Source organism: Melospiza melodia, chromosome W (assembly GCF_035770615.1).
Source record: "Melospiza melodia melodia isolate bMelMel2 chromosome W, bMelMel2.pri, whole genome shotgun sequence".
Lineage (NCBI taxonomy): Eukaryota > Metazoa > Chordata > Aves > Passeriformes > Passerellidae > Melospiza > Melospiza melodia.
Window position 1 is genome coordinate 20,522,868 of NC_086225.1, and position 16,448 is coordinate 20,539,315.

The 16,448-nt window shown below is 40.2% G+C and overlaps 1 protein-coding gene across 1 annotated transcript in view; it reads right to left on the reverse strand.

Moving 5' to 3' along the window:
• LOC134431405 (mothers against decapentaplegic homolog 2-like) overlaps positions 1 to 16,448 on the reverse strand; it is a 91,871-nt gene that overhangs the window by 12,730 nt on the left and 62,693 nt on the right. The window contains exons 5-9 of the mRNA XM_063179422.1: positions 14,661 to 14,735; positions 13,165 to 13,218; positions 11,876 to 12,088; positions 9,630 to 9,767; positions 9,325 to 9,469 (exon numbers count right to left, since the gene is read on the reverse strand). Coding sequence (XP_063035492.1) covers positions 9,325 to 9,469; positions 9,630 to 9,767; positions 11,876 to 12,088; positions 13,165 to 13,218; positions 14,661 to 14,735 — 625 coding nt within the window. The remainder of the gene's footprint in view (positions 1 to 9,324; positions 9,470 to 9,629; positions 9,768 to 11,875; positions 12,089 to 13,164; positions 13,219 to 14,660; positions 14,736 to 16,448) is intronic.

Below are 16,448 nucleotides of genomic sequence, written 5' to 3' on the forward strand. Positions count from 1 at the left end.
TATGGGGAAGGGTATCTTTTCTAATCCTGATGTTCAGGCTACCTGGGACCCTCGGATTCTTGAGTAGAGTCAAAAGATAAGCATTGGGGCACTGTTAAAAACTATAGAAATGGCTACTCCCAAGCCGCAATATGTGAAAATAGCTCAAGGAATAAAGGAACCACTTCGGCCATTTGTTGAGAAAATTGCAGCGGCCTTAGAAAAGCAGATTGAGGATGACAACTTGAGACAGATTTTATGCAAGCAATTAGCAAAGGATAACCCAAAAAAGATTGCAGAAAGATCATAGAGGCTCTTCCAGGTGACCCAACATTAACAGATATGGTCCAAGCATGCTCTAAAGTGGGCTCTGTAGACTACAAAATGTCAGTTTTGGCTGCTGCTATACAGCCAGCCCAGGCATCCGGTGAGTGTGGACAACAGAGACAGGTGAATAATAAGTGCAAGCAAAAACAGGTAACAGAGAAGCAGAAAGGAAAGAAGGGTCATTTCTTGTGTGCTAGATGCGCGAGGCAAGGTCATTATGCAAACCAATGTAAGTCTAAATACCATGCCAATGGTCAGCTTTTGGCAGGCTCGGGAAACAGGAGGAAGAGCGCAAAGGAGAGCTGTGCTCTGACACAAGTGATTCCCCAGTGCATGGTACCGACACAGGCTTACTCAGCCAGCTTAGGGGTAGTACCCAAGGAGCAGATGGAGTGGATGTACACACTGCAGCAACAGTCATCTTAGAATCTTGTTGTGTATATAAGGTTCTTCTGGATGTATTTGGACCTTTGGGTCAAGGACTGAGTGCACTGCTTGTGGAGAGATCTAGTGCGACCCTTCAAGGAATCTTTGTGCATCCAGGAGTCATTGATGCTGACTTTACAGGCCAAATTTGTGCCATGGTTTCCACACCCACCCCCTCATCACTATCCTTGCAGGGACTCGCATTGCTCAACTTGTGCCTTTTCAGTCATGTGTCCCCAGGACTGACCAGCGGAGTCATGGGGATGACAGCTTTGGATTTACAAGACTGCCACAAGTTTTCTGGACTGCAGATATTTCTACTCAGCAACCACAGATGACATGTACCCTGATTCTACCAGGTGCCAGCCCGCCTCAGATCCAGCTTCGAGGTTTGATCGACACAGGGGCTGATGTGACAATCATCTCCTTCTCTGCGTGGCCTCCTGTGTGGCCTTTGGCTTCCATGGGTTCGGTCATCAAAGGGTTGGGAGGAACTACATAGACCTTTATAAGCCAATGGTCTGTGCTGGCCAAAAATGCAGAGGGGCAGACGGCTACAGTTCTGCCTTATGTCACTGCAGCTCCACTCAACCTCTGGGGGCAGGATGTATTGGCAGCCTGAGGGGTACAGATTGGGACACATTTTTGATGGGGGCCACTGTGCTGAAGGGTGCACAGTATCCTACGTTGCCTTTGCGGTGGCTAGTAAACAGACTCATCTGGCAAAACCAGTGGCCCCTGACAAAAGAAAAGTTGGTCGCCCTTTGTGAATTAGTTCAGGAACAATTGCAACAGGATCACATTGAGACTTCTACTAGTCCCTGGAATACTCCTGTCTTTGTAATTAAGAAAAATCTGGGAAATTGAGGCTGTTACAGGACCTCTGGAAAATCAATGCAGTGATGGAAAGCATCTGGGCATTGCAGCCTGGTATGCCCTCATGCACCCTGATCCCTATGGGGTGGAAAATTTTGATCATTGATTTGAAGGATTGTTTTTTCACAATTCCTTTGCATTCTGATGACAAGTCAAAATTCTCCTTTATGGTACCTGCAATTAATAATGAGGAACCTGTGCAGAGGTATCAATGGAAATTTTTGCTGCAGGGCTGCAAGAACAGTCAGACTATCTGTCAATGGTATGTGGCTCAGGCCTTGTCTGGAGTCTGCAAGCAGTTTCCTGAAGTATATTGCTATCACTATATGGACAACATCCTGGAGGCGGCATCCACCCAGGATGAGCTGCTGAGGATACAGACTCAACTGTTCACTGCTCTGCACTCTTATGGGCTGCAAGTAGCTCCAGAGAAGGTTCAACAGCATCCTCCTTGGAAATATTTAGGAGCAAAAATTTTGGATAGCACCATTCAACATCAAGAGGTGCAATTAATGGATTCTATTAAGACTCTGAATGATGCCCAGAAATTGCTGGGTACCATCAGTTGGTTATGTCCTTATTTGGGGCTAACCACAACACAATTGTCCCCACTGTTTAACGTTTTAAAGGGGGACCCTGATCTGAATTCACCTCAGCAATTGACTGCTGGGGCGCGACGAGCGCTGGAGGAAGACCAGCAAGCTATTTCTGCTCATCAGGTTTATCGAGTAGATCCCTCCACTGATATCACTGTTTTCATTACCAATCCAGATTTTCATTCTACAGGTATCATAGGCCAATGGAGTGAAAAATGGTCCGATCCTTTGCACATTTTGGAATGGGTCTTCTTGCCCCATCAACCGAAAAAGACAGCACCCACATTGTTTGAATTGATCACTCATTTGATAATCAAATGCCATCAACGGTGTTTGCAATTAATGGCAGCTGATCCTGAAAAATTATTCTTCCAGTAGAGCGGGAAGACTTTGAATGGAGCTTTGCTAACAGCGCTCCTTTGCAAAGTGCGCTGCAAAACTTTTCAGGGCAGATTGCTTATCATCTGCCCAGTCATAAGTTATTGCAGTTGGCAAAATCAACCAATCTGTCTTTGCAGCCCAAAAATAGTCGGGTGCCAGTGCAAGGACCCACCATCTTCACTGATGGCTCAAGAAAAACAGGGAAAGCCATTGTTACTTGGGAGGATAAATCTGAGTGGCAGGTGCTGGAAGGCCACGAGTCAGGCTCAGCCCAGTTGGTTGAATTGAAGGCTGTTGCCATGGCATTCCAGCGATTTTCTCAGGTACCTCTGAATCTGGTAACTGATTCTGCTTGTGTAGCAGACATAACCAAATGTTTGGATTGTTCACTTCTGAAAGAAGTCAATAATGCAGCTTTGTTTCACTAACTGAAAACGTGGTGTGTAATTCAGGCCTGAATTCATCCTTATCATGTCCTGCACATTCGGAGTCATACCAATTTACCAGGTTTCATAACAGAAGGTAATGCCAGGGCTGACAGGTTGGCTAACCCTGCGTGGGTAGTGCCTCAGCCTGACAAAATTGTGCAAGCCAAGGCATTGCATGATTTTTTCCATCAAAGTGCACATACATTGCAGAAACAACTTCAGTTAATGCCAACTGAGGCTCCTGACATTGTCAGTTCTTGCACTGACTGTCATGGACTTACTGCACCTTTACCAGCAGGGGTAAACCCCAGAGGCTTTCAGACACCTAAAAGCCTTGCAGCTTTGGCAAACGGATATCACTCATATTGCCGAATTTGGCTGACTTAAGTATGTGCACGTGTTTATTGACACCTCCTCTGCTAAGTGGGCATCTGCTCATACTGGGGAAAAGGGTCATGATGTTATTGCCCATTGGAGGATGGCTTTTGCAATCTTAGGTATACCTTCTTCTGTGAAAACTGTTAATGGTCCTACCTACGTCTTGCAGAAGACATGTCAGTTTTTACGTTTATGGGGAGTGTCAGATGAATTTGGTATTCCGCATTCTCCAACTGGTCAAGCTATTGTTGAATGTGCTCATGGCACTTTAGAGCGTGTTCTGGAAAAACAAAAAGGAGGAATGCCTCGAGAAACCCCGCACAGCTGACTGGAAAAGGCTCTATATACAATTAATCACCTTACAGTGCCACAAAATTCAAACAATCCTGTAATTTTAAATCACTTTCTTTCATTGCAGTCTTCAGGTGAGATGCACCTGCCTTGAGCAAAAGTCTGGATACGGGATCTAACCACTAATAAGTGGGAAGGCCCGTGTGAGCTTATCACTTGGGATTGTGGGTATGCATGCGTTTCCACAGATGCTGGGGTATGGTGGATACTTGCAAGGTGTGTTCGCCCTGACTTGTGACACCAAAAGCAGAGTGTAGCCAACAGGCAACCATCGAATGATGATCAGGATGCTGATCATCAATCGGATGGTCTCTACAAGTAGAGAATGAGCATTCTATCTTTTTCTTTGCTTCTGGAGTAGTGAATGTCGACAAGTTAGACTGCCAATTCTTTGAGCAGACTAACAATGTTTTGTTTACTGTATTATAATTAGTAACTGACTTCTTGCAAGAATGAACAACAAAACTTGATGGTGGTGCATGGACGTGATTGTGAAGAATTTGATGGCATGTGCAAGAGAATCTCCCTGACCATTCTAATTTAGTGTCTGATTGAGGTTCTGGTTGGTAACCGGCAAATTACTAAAGGGGCCTCTTGAGCTGTGTTTGTTCTCCTTCCTGCAAAGGGCCCTGCAGGGGTTTACAAATGCCACCTTCTTTTTTAAAAGAAAAAGGAGGAATTGTGGATGCTGACAGTCTGGTCAAAGTCAGATAAACTTTCCCAGGCATTGCTCTGGTGTAGCATCCCATGAACTCTCTCTCCTCAGCCAATTCCCAAGCAAATTGCCTTGGAAAGACTTACCATAGATTTTATTCTTCCTGTGGGAAAAGAAAAAACTCCCCCATGGACCTCTGTCTCACTGATCCCTATATTTCACAACCTACCCTAGTTTCTCCTTTCCCTGTTTCCTCATTGGTTGGGTACCCCTGGTGGCTGCCCCCTCTCACCTGGAGACCAATCCCCTTTGCCCTGCCATTAGCTCTGCACCCCCCCTCCCTTCCCCTTCTTAAACTGTCCAGAGCATGTGCTCTCACTCTTTCACCTGGGTTTCCTTCAGCCACCACATGTAATTAACCTTGCTGGAATAAAATCCTGCAAAGAGCCTTCTGCCTCTCTCACTGAGCCAGCTGTAGTGAGTGTTGTGTGTGAATCTGACTGCATTGCCTGAATGTTAACCCAACCTACAGGAGAGGTTTGTTTGGAACAGATAGTAGGCAGAGGCACCCATCATCCTATTCCCCCATTTTTACTCTGGGGAGTTCAGAGAAAGAATTAAAACAATCCCTAATCTTTGCAGATGGTGTTATTTAGTTGTAAGATGTTTACAAGAAGGATGTTGTTCGTAATTAGCCAATGATGTAAGGGGTGTTGATTAAGGACCAATCAGGTCCAGCTTTGTCAGAACTGTCTATAAAAGAATGTGATGACTAATAAAGTCTGCATTTGCCTTCTGAGACCATAGGAATCTATGTCGCTTAATTCATCCATCCCTAATACAACAGCAACAAGTTGTGACTGCTTTAGGGATACAATGGACCCTCCATACCCCCTGGCACCCCCAGAGTTTGGGCAGGGTTGAAAGGATGAATAGAGAAATAAAGAAACACCTCCCAAAGCTGGTGATAGAAACTAAGATGTGGCTCTTGCCACTGGCTTTGGCAAGAATAAGGGCCAGACCCAGGGGAGATATTAAATTATTTCCCTTTGAATTGATGTTTGGAATTCCTTAACCTTGTAATTCTCAGCCTAGTGGGGGGATAGAGATAAGTGATATGTATTTGAAACAATATGTAGCCTGGATACTGTCTCTTGTGAAATCTCTTTGACAGGAAGCTCAGCTGGCACAGACCCTGCCTTTGGACTTTGCTGTTCACAACATTCAGCCAGGAGATTGGGTCCTAGTTAAGGAGTGGAAAGAAGCACCCCTGGTGGCGAAGTGCCGTGTACCTTTCCAGGTGTTGCTGACCACAGAAACAGCTGTCAAGACAGCTGAACATGGGTGGACCCATCACACTTGGGTCAAGGTCTCTGAGGGCCCAGAGATTAGGACATCTCAGCTGGAGGAGGATAGGAAGCTGCGACTGACACTCCACAGGAGTGGACTGGAGCAGTACCCAGTGCGTTGACATCGGGGGAAGCCTTGTGTGCCTATCCACAGACTGCCTGCTGAAATAATCGGTGTGGGCATCCCTCCTTTCGGATCTCCAGTCATTGGGGGCCAATCCTTGCTGTCATTGTTTTCTTTATGTTAAGCTGTTTCTGTGCCTTCTCTCGCCACAGGTGGTGTGGAAGACAATGTGAAAGTGAAAATTAGGTTAGGAGATTAGATTACACCATTAGAATGTTTCTCTTAATAATCTTACCCTTATATTGTCAGTTAGGTTGGGGCCAAAAGTGGGAAAATAATTTTTTAACCTTGTGAGAAGGAGTAGCAAAAACCTTTAACCTTAGCAATTGTTGGGTCTGTGGAGGGCCAGGGGGATCTGAAAGCTGGCCATGAGTGGCCAGCCCAGTCGAGCCTAAATGGTGGGTTAGCATCCTGAGTGAGGTCCATAATTGAACAGGATTTTGGGATGAAGAAGGAAGTCCATGGCAGCTTCATTCTTCTGAGAGAGGCATTTATTGTCTAAATAGAACAGGAAACATACGTGGGAAAAAGCGTTTGTGACTGGACTTTATATTTGGGTTTAGATTGTTGGACCCCCAACTGCTCTCCTTATGATTGTTCCAGATATCAAGGCAGATGGAATGAAACGCATGTTAAGCTCACTAATGGTAGTTGGGTAAGGTGTTCCTTCCATAATTACCGGAAGGATTTTGAAGTCTGTAAAGCAGTGGGGAAGGATAAGTTTTTTGACCCCTTATTTTTAAGCTGCCCTCAAGATAATTCCACAAGTAGGACACATGTTTTCCGTGACTATCAGTGGAAGTGGCAACACTGGAACGGAACTTGAACCCTTTTTAATAGGTTCTGGTCCAGATCTAACAAACAGATCTGGGATGTAACTGCAGGTGGAAACCTCATGTGGGAGCTTGGAAATGCAAATACTGTGATTCTTACAGCAGGGCAACTATTGTTGGGGGACCACTAGGCCCAGGAAGCAAGCTGTATTTTGACCCACCAATTTATGATGAAAATTGGAAAGGTCCCTTTGCCAATGGGACCTGGGCTTTAAAAGGGCATTACTGGATTTGTGGCCAATATGCTTACCGCAGGTTACCCCCAAACCGGTCAGGGATATGTTATGCAAAGGTATATTAGACCATTGTTCTTTCTGCTACCACAAGCTCAGGGAAATCAGTTAAGAATCAAGTTGCATGATGATTTAATTAGAGAAAAGCAGTCAATTGATGTATCCCTGGCTGGAAGGAGCACCCAAAAGTGGGGTGAAGATGAATGGCCACCTGAACGAATTATACAACACTGGATCAGACACATGGAATCCTAATTAATATCAGGTGCCAGAGAACCCTTATATAATTTAAATCAGATAATTAGGTTACAAGCTGTCTTTGAAGTAATAATGAACCAGACAGCTACAGCTCTTGACCTCCTTGCTGACCAATCTACTCAGATGAGAAATGCAATATTTCAACATCGGATGGTATTAGACTATTTATTAGCAGAAGAAGGGGGAGTGTGTGGCAATTTAAATGACTCAAACTGCTGCTTGCACACAGATGGCAGTGGAAAGGTGGTGAAAAAAATAACAAAAAGAATACGAAAGTTAGCTCATGTACCGGTCCAAACATGGAAAGGATGGAAATGGGACATGTTTTTGTGCTTATCTGGTGGACTATGGGTTAAACAAATGCGTTTCTTCCTCTTATGTGTTGTAGCAACCCTAATCTTTTTACCATGCATGATCCTTTGCTTAGTACAACTTATTCAATATGTGATCAAAGGAATGCAGGTAGTAGCCATGCCTACTGATCCAGAGATGGCTACAAAAGGACAGAAATTGATGTCACTGCAAATAATTGTAAAACCAAAAAACCCAGGAACAGGAAATTAGGTCCATGATAACTAAAGTTTGTAAAGACAATTATTTTTAAAAAATAAAAGATGAGGGATTGAGAGGAATGACGGATTTGTCTTCACAAACGAACTGTGGGTCTGCTGGTAGATAAAACTAGCACAGAGAGATAAAAAAAACAATGGGAAGGATTCCACTGATTGATGAATGGACAAAGATATTTACCTTTACAAACAAACTGTAGGTTTGCTGATAAATGAAATTAGATATTGAAAGATGAAAGAAACAATGGGGAAAACCCCTAAATTCCATAAGAATTAAACATTTTAAAAGGAGGATTATACATTAGAGGGAAATCTTGAGTATCAGGCATTCCGGGAAGTCTGTAACTCTCAAGTATCTCAGCCAATGGGGAAAGAGAAGGGAAATGCGGCCGGGAAATTAGGATAAAAAGGAGGGTGCGTCCTCTAAAAATTTGAGAGATCCCAGGGGAACACCCCATGGCCTCTCCCTTTATTCGAATAAAGTAAAAGGACTCCTCTGTCTCCTTTTTGGACATAAACCTCTGCTGTTTGTGGATTAATTTTCCTGACAAATGCAATAGTTCTTTAAACTTGAACTACATTTTTTTTTTTTGGCGTATCTCTTACTAACAAAGAGGTACCAATTTATTCCCTTACTCAATTTTCTCATTTCATCTAATTATACTTCTACAAAATTGGCTTAATTTATCTGAGAAGCCTCCCCCCACATAATGACGCTGCTATTTACATGTGTATATTTCAAGAGCAGATAAAAGAAACAAATCCCCAAGATTCACAGTGGAACCGACACACCATTATTGAACTTCAGAAATTGTATGGATTTTTAAAAAGTCATTATGTATTACAATAGGGTATTGATATGTCAGACTTCATTCTTTCAGGGAACAATTTCTAGAGACATTTAAGGAATTTGTTTAAATAAAGAATATAATTGGAATCTATTCAAAAAGCAGATAAAAGGCTATTTTTTCCACTCAAAACAAGTTTTAGCTGTTTTACTACATAAACAGTCATCTTACTCCCACAAAGTTTTTTCCAAGTTCCAAAATATTTGTCAACCCTTAAATGCATGTTCTCCAACTGTTTCATTCTGCAGAATGCACTCCAAATTACTTCAGTTCTTTCTGTAAGATACTGTCAACTGCATCCCTCACCACAACCTAATGAACTCATTATACTCCACACAGAACAGGACAGAGACCAAAATTACTGTACATCTAACAAACAGCAAATAATCTCTCTGCACAAACTGTGAAACTTCCAGATATTGTCAGTGATTTTACCATAATAAGCAAGCAAGCAGAACCAAGTGAAGAAACAACTTTGACAACATTCCTTGCTCAACAGCTGACTATAATACTAAAATCAATTTCTGGTCTTTATAACTTAAAAACTCAATAGCTGAGGAGGGAGAAAAAGGAAAATATGGGGTTCAACTTGCAGACAGCATGTCTACAGTAGCACTAAGAAGCCTGTAGGTACAGCTTTCAAACCAGACAGAAATAGTGGATTAACAAAAGAAGAAAAATTAACTTTCAAATGAAAACTTAAAGTTTTTTACCTGTATTCAGCTCCCCATCCTTTAACAAAACTCATTCTTATGGTACACATTCTAGTAAGCTGATAAACTGCTTCAAAACCTTGATTCACAGATTGAGCCAGAAGAGCAGCAAATTCTTGGTTATTAAAGATTTTTAGGTTGCATCCTATAAAGAAAAAAAGTCCAAAGAATACAATCAATCAGTGAATATTTGTGTTTGCTACACAGAAACCCAAAACTATGAAGAAACTATGAAAAGGAAATCAAATGTCCAATGAATACATTCACTGAATAGTTTTACACAATACCTTTGGTAAGCTACTAACCTGGTGGAATTTTGCACACAGTTGCAGGATGCCAGCCATATCTTTGATTACAGTTGGGGCTCTGAACAAAAATTGCGCTATCACTTAAGCACTCAGCAAAAACTTCTCCACCAATGTAATAGAGACGTACACCCCTTCCTGTAGCAAAATTCAAAAGAACTTTAGTTATGATATGACCCAAGAAGATTAACAAACAAGAGAGGATTTTGTTTCAGAGAAGGCCACAGTTTTTCTTTATAACAGAAACAGAAATAAATAATCTACAGGACAACACTGCTGAGCTGACAGCTGTAGCGGGAGCAGAACACAATTAACTTGCATTTTTCCTCCCACGAACTCAAAATAGTTGAAGGAGAAGCAGAATAATTTTTGGTCAAGAGTGAGATAGAATTTTCTAGCCATGTAATGGCTTATAACCCAATCAAAATTAGAAAGCAGTGTTGATTACAAATAATTTTTTAGTTAAAGAAATACCAGAATCAAAAATATTAAGTTTAACAGAGTTAAAACTTGTGCTAGTATTAAAGTTTTGTATATGAAGGAGCACAGACCACTATGGCAAAAAAGGAAAACACAGTGTACCACTTCAACACTCTTTGCTTACATGCACCCATACAATTTCACAACCCACTGTATACCCCTTTCTCTGTAGTACTTGAGCAAAATCAACAGGACTTCATTCAGCCCTATTACAAAAACTCTAAGAAATATTATTGTTCACTTTTAAATTGTGGTTTTGTTCTCTCTCTCAGAGTGGTAAAAAACTTGTATGGCTTATTTCTAGCAGAAGATAAGTAATGTACAATTGAGCTCTCAAAGAAAGCTATTTATAATTAACAGGTTCTTTAAAGGCCATAGTTCCTATTTCCCCTTTAAAACAATTTTTCAAACAAAATGTGAATTGGTTTATTAAAAAAAGTAAGAGTTCCTTACATTTTTGCTTTTCCTCATCACTGGTCATTTTGATTAGTTAGCACAGGTATAGCCGGGGCTTCTGCACATCTAAATTTTTATTAGACAAGCCTTTGGATTTGGCATAGAGGCAATCAGAAGGTTCTATTAAAGAAGTTGAAATTTTTACTACAAATCAAACCAAAAAACCTAATGAATACTGCTAAATAAAAGAATTCAGGAAAAAAAAGGCTAGTTTATTGAAGAACCTAAAGCAAAGACACTGCATTGTTGTTGGAATTTTGGAGGACACAAGACAGATGATGGACTTTGGACCTTATTAGCATGAGATTTGATAAACAAAATTCCTTGGCAAAAGCAAACAGCACTTTGAAAATTAGATCTAGATTGCAAGAAGATTAAATCAGGCAGGTTTACCGGAAAAAGAAAATCTCATTAAGCTCTGCAAGCAAGAGATGTTGTAATATGTGTAAGTTTGTGATTGTGATTTTAACCTAATCATTGTACTTCACATTACTAGTCTCCCTAAAACAGTATATAAGTGTTTGTATCCCACAATAAATCAGATTCTGATCACCGAACCAGTCTTCCCCGTCTCTCTTCATCAATGAAACATTGTAGAAAACAATATTCTTTACTAACCATTACAAAGAAAATCTTAATAATGTCAAAAGAGCATGTTATCTTAACTGCAGCTTTTCTCATTTCAGAAAAGCATTCAAGTACTACCAATGTTCATGCTGCATTTTATAAATTAGAATAAACTAAGCAACATGCTAATATTTTGCAATTAAAGCTTAATTTCAATTATAAGCAACTCCGAATATAAATGCTACCTAGGGCAGAGCAGTCCAATGAGGAGCCTGAAAGCCAAAAATCTGCCCCTTGGGATACTTTGGTGCGTCAACTCTTTCCAGAAGGCAGAGAACAGCAACATGAGCAACAGAAACCCCTACAGTTGAGTGGCTTCCTTCTGTGCTGCTTGCATCCTGACAGTTGTGTGACTGCTGCTGCCATCAGCTTAGTGACTACTGATTGAGGAAAGGGAGATCCTTTCAGCTGTAGCCATCACTACATTTCTTCCCAATTGCAACAGGCTGTGGTAACAGAAGCAGCTATATTTCTCCTCAATTTCAGAAGCAGCGACCTCTCTATTTTTCCACTTCTGTCCTTAGCAAGAGAGATCAAGCTCCTCTTTGCAAGCCCCAAGGGAGAAGTTCTATGGCTGGCTGCACAAGGGGGAAAGGAACCCAAAACACAGATCTGCCCATCCTACCTAGGTCATTCCAGATAATTTAACGTCTAAAATGAAATTAAAGATCAGAAATCTTTACCTATGTGTCGCCTTGTCATTTCCACTGTAGCATTCCTGTTTACGTTGGAAAGCAAACCTAGACAAAATCGTTCTGAATTTGATGGATCTGTAAAGCCATCTACAGTCAGAGAAGGCTGGGATGCGTGGAAGGTTTCTCCCACTCTCTGATTCAATTCATAATATGCTATTGAACACCAAAATGCAGGCTCCGAGTAAGTAACTGGTTGCAAGTCTATAAAAAAAGAAATAAAACAAGCTTAATGCAGAATTCGAGGCTGAAAAGAAATCTATCTGCCCTGCTATTTGTCTCTCCCAGAAACAACAGCTGTTAGTCTCTGCAAATTATATTTTACTTGCTGTCATTTTTACCTACTCCAGTAAACATAATGGAATTTAGATTTTCACACAAAGGAAGAAGGAAGGGAAGAGGGAGTGTGCGGATTCTTACAGGGGTGATCTAATCTGACCACAGCCCATTTAGTTCAGTACTTGCATTTTGCTTGGCAAAAATCTAATGCTGCTATGAATGCCAGATGTTGAGACATTTCTGTTGTTTTTCTATAACTTACAAACATTTTGACAATGTTAAAGAAAAGATTAAACTATCAAACATTGAACCACACAAAGGGAAAAATATTAATATGAAAATTATATTTTCTTATATTACACTAGATCTTATACCATCTCTATCTAAAAGCAGTTCCAAGGTCCTTTTACTCTCCCCTACGAGAGCTCAATATCTTCCCTGTGCATCTTCAACTTTTCCTGAGCTGCTTGCCCTTTTTACCTACCCTCATTACTTACTAAGCATTCTAAACAGCATTTTTCTGTCATCATTCCTTAAACAAACCCAGGGGAATCTGATCTTCCTGAGGCATTTATACAAATACACAGCAATGGCACCTCATCAAAGCAGGTGGACAACTAATGTGGGAGCAATGATTGTGTTGCGGTTACAGGTGAAACAGTACATGAGAAGAGTAGCAGAACATATATACAAGGGAGTCAGCAAGTCTGGGCAGCACTATGTATTGGCTAACATCCTTTAAACTATTTTCTAAACACTAGTCCTGCACACACAACCATATTATTCTTTCTCTTTGCTAGGAACTCAACAGTTACAGAAATAGAGTAGTAGTTAAGAAGTTATTTACCCAGCCCTATCATGTTTATCATCAGGAAGCCAACCCAATAGTCTCCTCCTAATACAGTTCTTAATTTTTTTAAGTACGTTTTCAGTTTAAATGTAATATATACATAAAGAAGAGTCATCACACAGAGAAACAATTACAAGAATTTCCAGCTTACCCAGGCTATGATTAACTGGAGAAAGACTACTAGGAGACAGCTCTGCTGGAGATCCTGTTGAAGCAATACAGATTGTTTGAGAGCAAATGACTCTCATTATTTCAGATAAGTAGGAATAACCATTATCTAGATATAGTTTTACATTGAAATTCTTCAGAATAAGAAACCTCAGAAATACTAACACCACTTTTCCAGCATATCACACACTTATTGTGAGTTAAGACTGCATTTAATTTTCCAGACTCATGGGACCCTACCCCACCTCATAAACCTAATTAACATCTTAGTGTTGTATTTGGCAGAACTTTCACTTCATGCACAATCTGTGAACATAACTTTATGTATGTGCTTGTCACAGAATCATAGAATGGTTTGGATTGGAAGGGTCCTTCAAGATCATCTAATTCCAATCCCCCTGCCATGGGCAGAGACACCTTCCACTAGACCAGGTTACTTAAAGCCCCATCCAACCTGGCCTTGAACACTTCCAGGGATGGGGCAGACACAGCTTCTCTGGACAACCTGTGCCAGTACCTCACCACCTTCACAGGAAAGAATTTCTTCCCAATATCCCATCTAACTCTACTCTCTATCAGTCTGAAGCCATTCCCCCTTGTCCTATCACTCCATGCCCTTGTCCAAAGTCCCTCTCCAGCTCTCCTGTAGCCCCTTTGGGTACTGGAAGGTGCCCTAAGGTCTCCCTGGAGACTTCTCTTCTCCAAGCTGGACAACCCCAACTCTCTCAGTCTGTCTTCATAAGAGAGGTGCTTCAGCCCAGTAAGAAGGTAGTGACTTCTTCTCAAATTCAGTGGAAAAAAAGCTAAGAAAAAGTGGACGAGACAAGCAAGATATTGCCTCTATTCTGAAAGGAGAGGGTTTATCTCTAGAAGAACAACTTGGATTTCCTCATTTGAGATTATTCTTTCCTGGAAGGAGGAAGGAAAAAGTTTAGAAAAACATGAACTCCTCAACACAATTTGTGCATTTGTAGACAAAATACTAAGAGGCTTTGCACAGAATCATTCCTACAATGATTGCTGATATCAGGCTTTTTAAATTAAGGTAGCCATTATCACATAGTGGGGAAATATTGCAATTCTTTTGGAAACTGGTGCAGTTGATTCCAACTAACTGAAAAAGATTGCTAACATATTTGTAACTTGTTTAGGCCAACAGACATGTTGCTTCAACGAACCTGTTTCCAGAAGGTAAAGTTGGAGATGGTTAAAACAAATCAGCTATTAAAATTTGATGATGACTTAATTAGATCTGTATGTTTTTATTATAAAACAAATGTAATGTACTTAATATGGCACAGAATGTTTTAAAAGCATTCCCCTAACAAAATATTAATTTGTTCACTAAGACTGAAAGTGATATTTTAAACAGAAAACACCAGGTTGTACAGAGGAAAACTGCCATCATCTTTTAGCCTGAATTCATGTTGCTATGCAGAGGGATCACAGCTAGTGATCCCAAGTTTTGAAAGTAGTTACCTGTATCCATGCTTTGGTTTAACTGCTGGTCATTTGTTTCTCCATCTTCACTGATATATCCTGGAGGTGGTGTTTCTGTCAAAAAAAAACAAAACAACAAAACACCTAATGGTTCAATGACTGAGGAAATTTGTACAATTTAGCATTTTGAGTTTTTGTTCTCAAGTCCTCATGAGCTTAATTCAATACCTAAATACTTTATTAGAATGTCATTTTGCCATCCCTTTCTCCTTCCAGTAGGTCTTCAAACACATTACTTGCCTTGTCTATGCAAAATGTATAATCTCTTTTATGCCAGTCAACTGTTCAAATGTGTTAATACTTGTCTTTTCCATTTAAGACAAGACTCTTTCACTAGAATAAGTAACAGTTTTGTAATTGTGATCAACAGCTTTCACATTTAGTAGAATTACAAATAAAAAAACCCCCACATCTGGTGACTTGCACAAAAAAAAATCACGTGAGCTGTCTTAATTTACTATAACCATCAGGTCAGATACCCTCCCATGCCTTATAGATTTGAAGGTTACTTTTCAGTTCAATTCCCAAATCCATTTTCCTTCATTATCTAAAAATTTCACTCAATAATAACTATATTATTTAACTAGTTACACTGCACAAGCTCTATTATCATTATTACTTCCAAGCTCTATTAAAACAATCATCTATTCTTTTAACTAGCTTTCTTTAAAGATGGAGTTTCAGTAACCAAAGCAAACTCAGAAACAAGTTTGAAGCATTCTGATACTAGAAACATTGCCTAATTCAACAGAAATATCTTCAAAATCCAGAAGAGTATGCATGTTCCTTTTCTCCATTCAAAAGATACTTTGTAATCCAGATAAGTTAACCAACTGCCTTTCAGGAAATAATTTTCTTTGAACTGGGCAACTATCTTTTCCTATATGGAGTTGGACTTCAATGATCCTTGTTGGTCCCTTCCAACTCAGGATATTCTATGATTCTATATATTAAAGGCAAAACCTGGATTGCTTTAGTGAAAGTGTTTGAAGATAACTATGTCTACAATCACCTTAGAATTGTCTCTGAGACATCTGAGGGATTAAGTACATTTAATTACATTACTGCCAAACAGCAGAAATTAAGAGCTTTTTGCCCAAGAATTAAAATCAAATTATATCAAATATCATGTCTGAGATTTACAGCAATATATTAAGGTCAGAAGGAAGTCAGCGACAGGAAATTAGATTAAGTCAGTTGATTAAAAAAAATTAACCAAAAGAATTATCCTTGGTTCACTCTGTAAAACTAGTGAGCTAAATATAGATGTGACAAAATTCAAACGAGAATTTAAAAGGACGATTAAAGGAAATCTTCACTATCAAGAATTATGATAACAAAAATCATACTAATTTTGAACATTTTTATTGAATTCATTGTGATAAAGTGGACTCCACCCTTCTCCAAATCGTTCATTATAAAGGCCACAGCCATGGTAAAAGGTCAATTACCATTTCTAATCCAACTCACACTTCCTGTTTCCAGTTGCTAATCTAGAGTCTTTGGCATAGATTATTTTCCATAACTAATCTCTGTCTGAATAGAGACTTCCTCCATGTAGTAGTATTAATGGAACATACAGCCCCAAGAGCCATCCTGCACCTTCACAACTGCCATCTTCCCAGCTGTAAGTGAAACCAACCTCTCTGTAGACCATGTACTGAGACAGTATTGTGGTGCAAAGCTACCACAGTCTTAGTTTGGCCTGCTGCTAAAGAAAATGGTTCTCTGAAGCAGGCTGTCAAGACACACAAGATTTATCAGAAC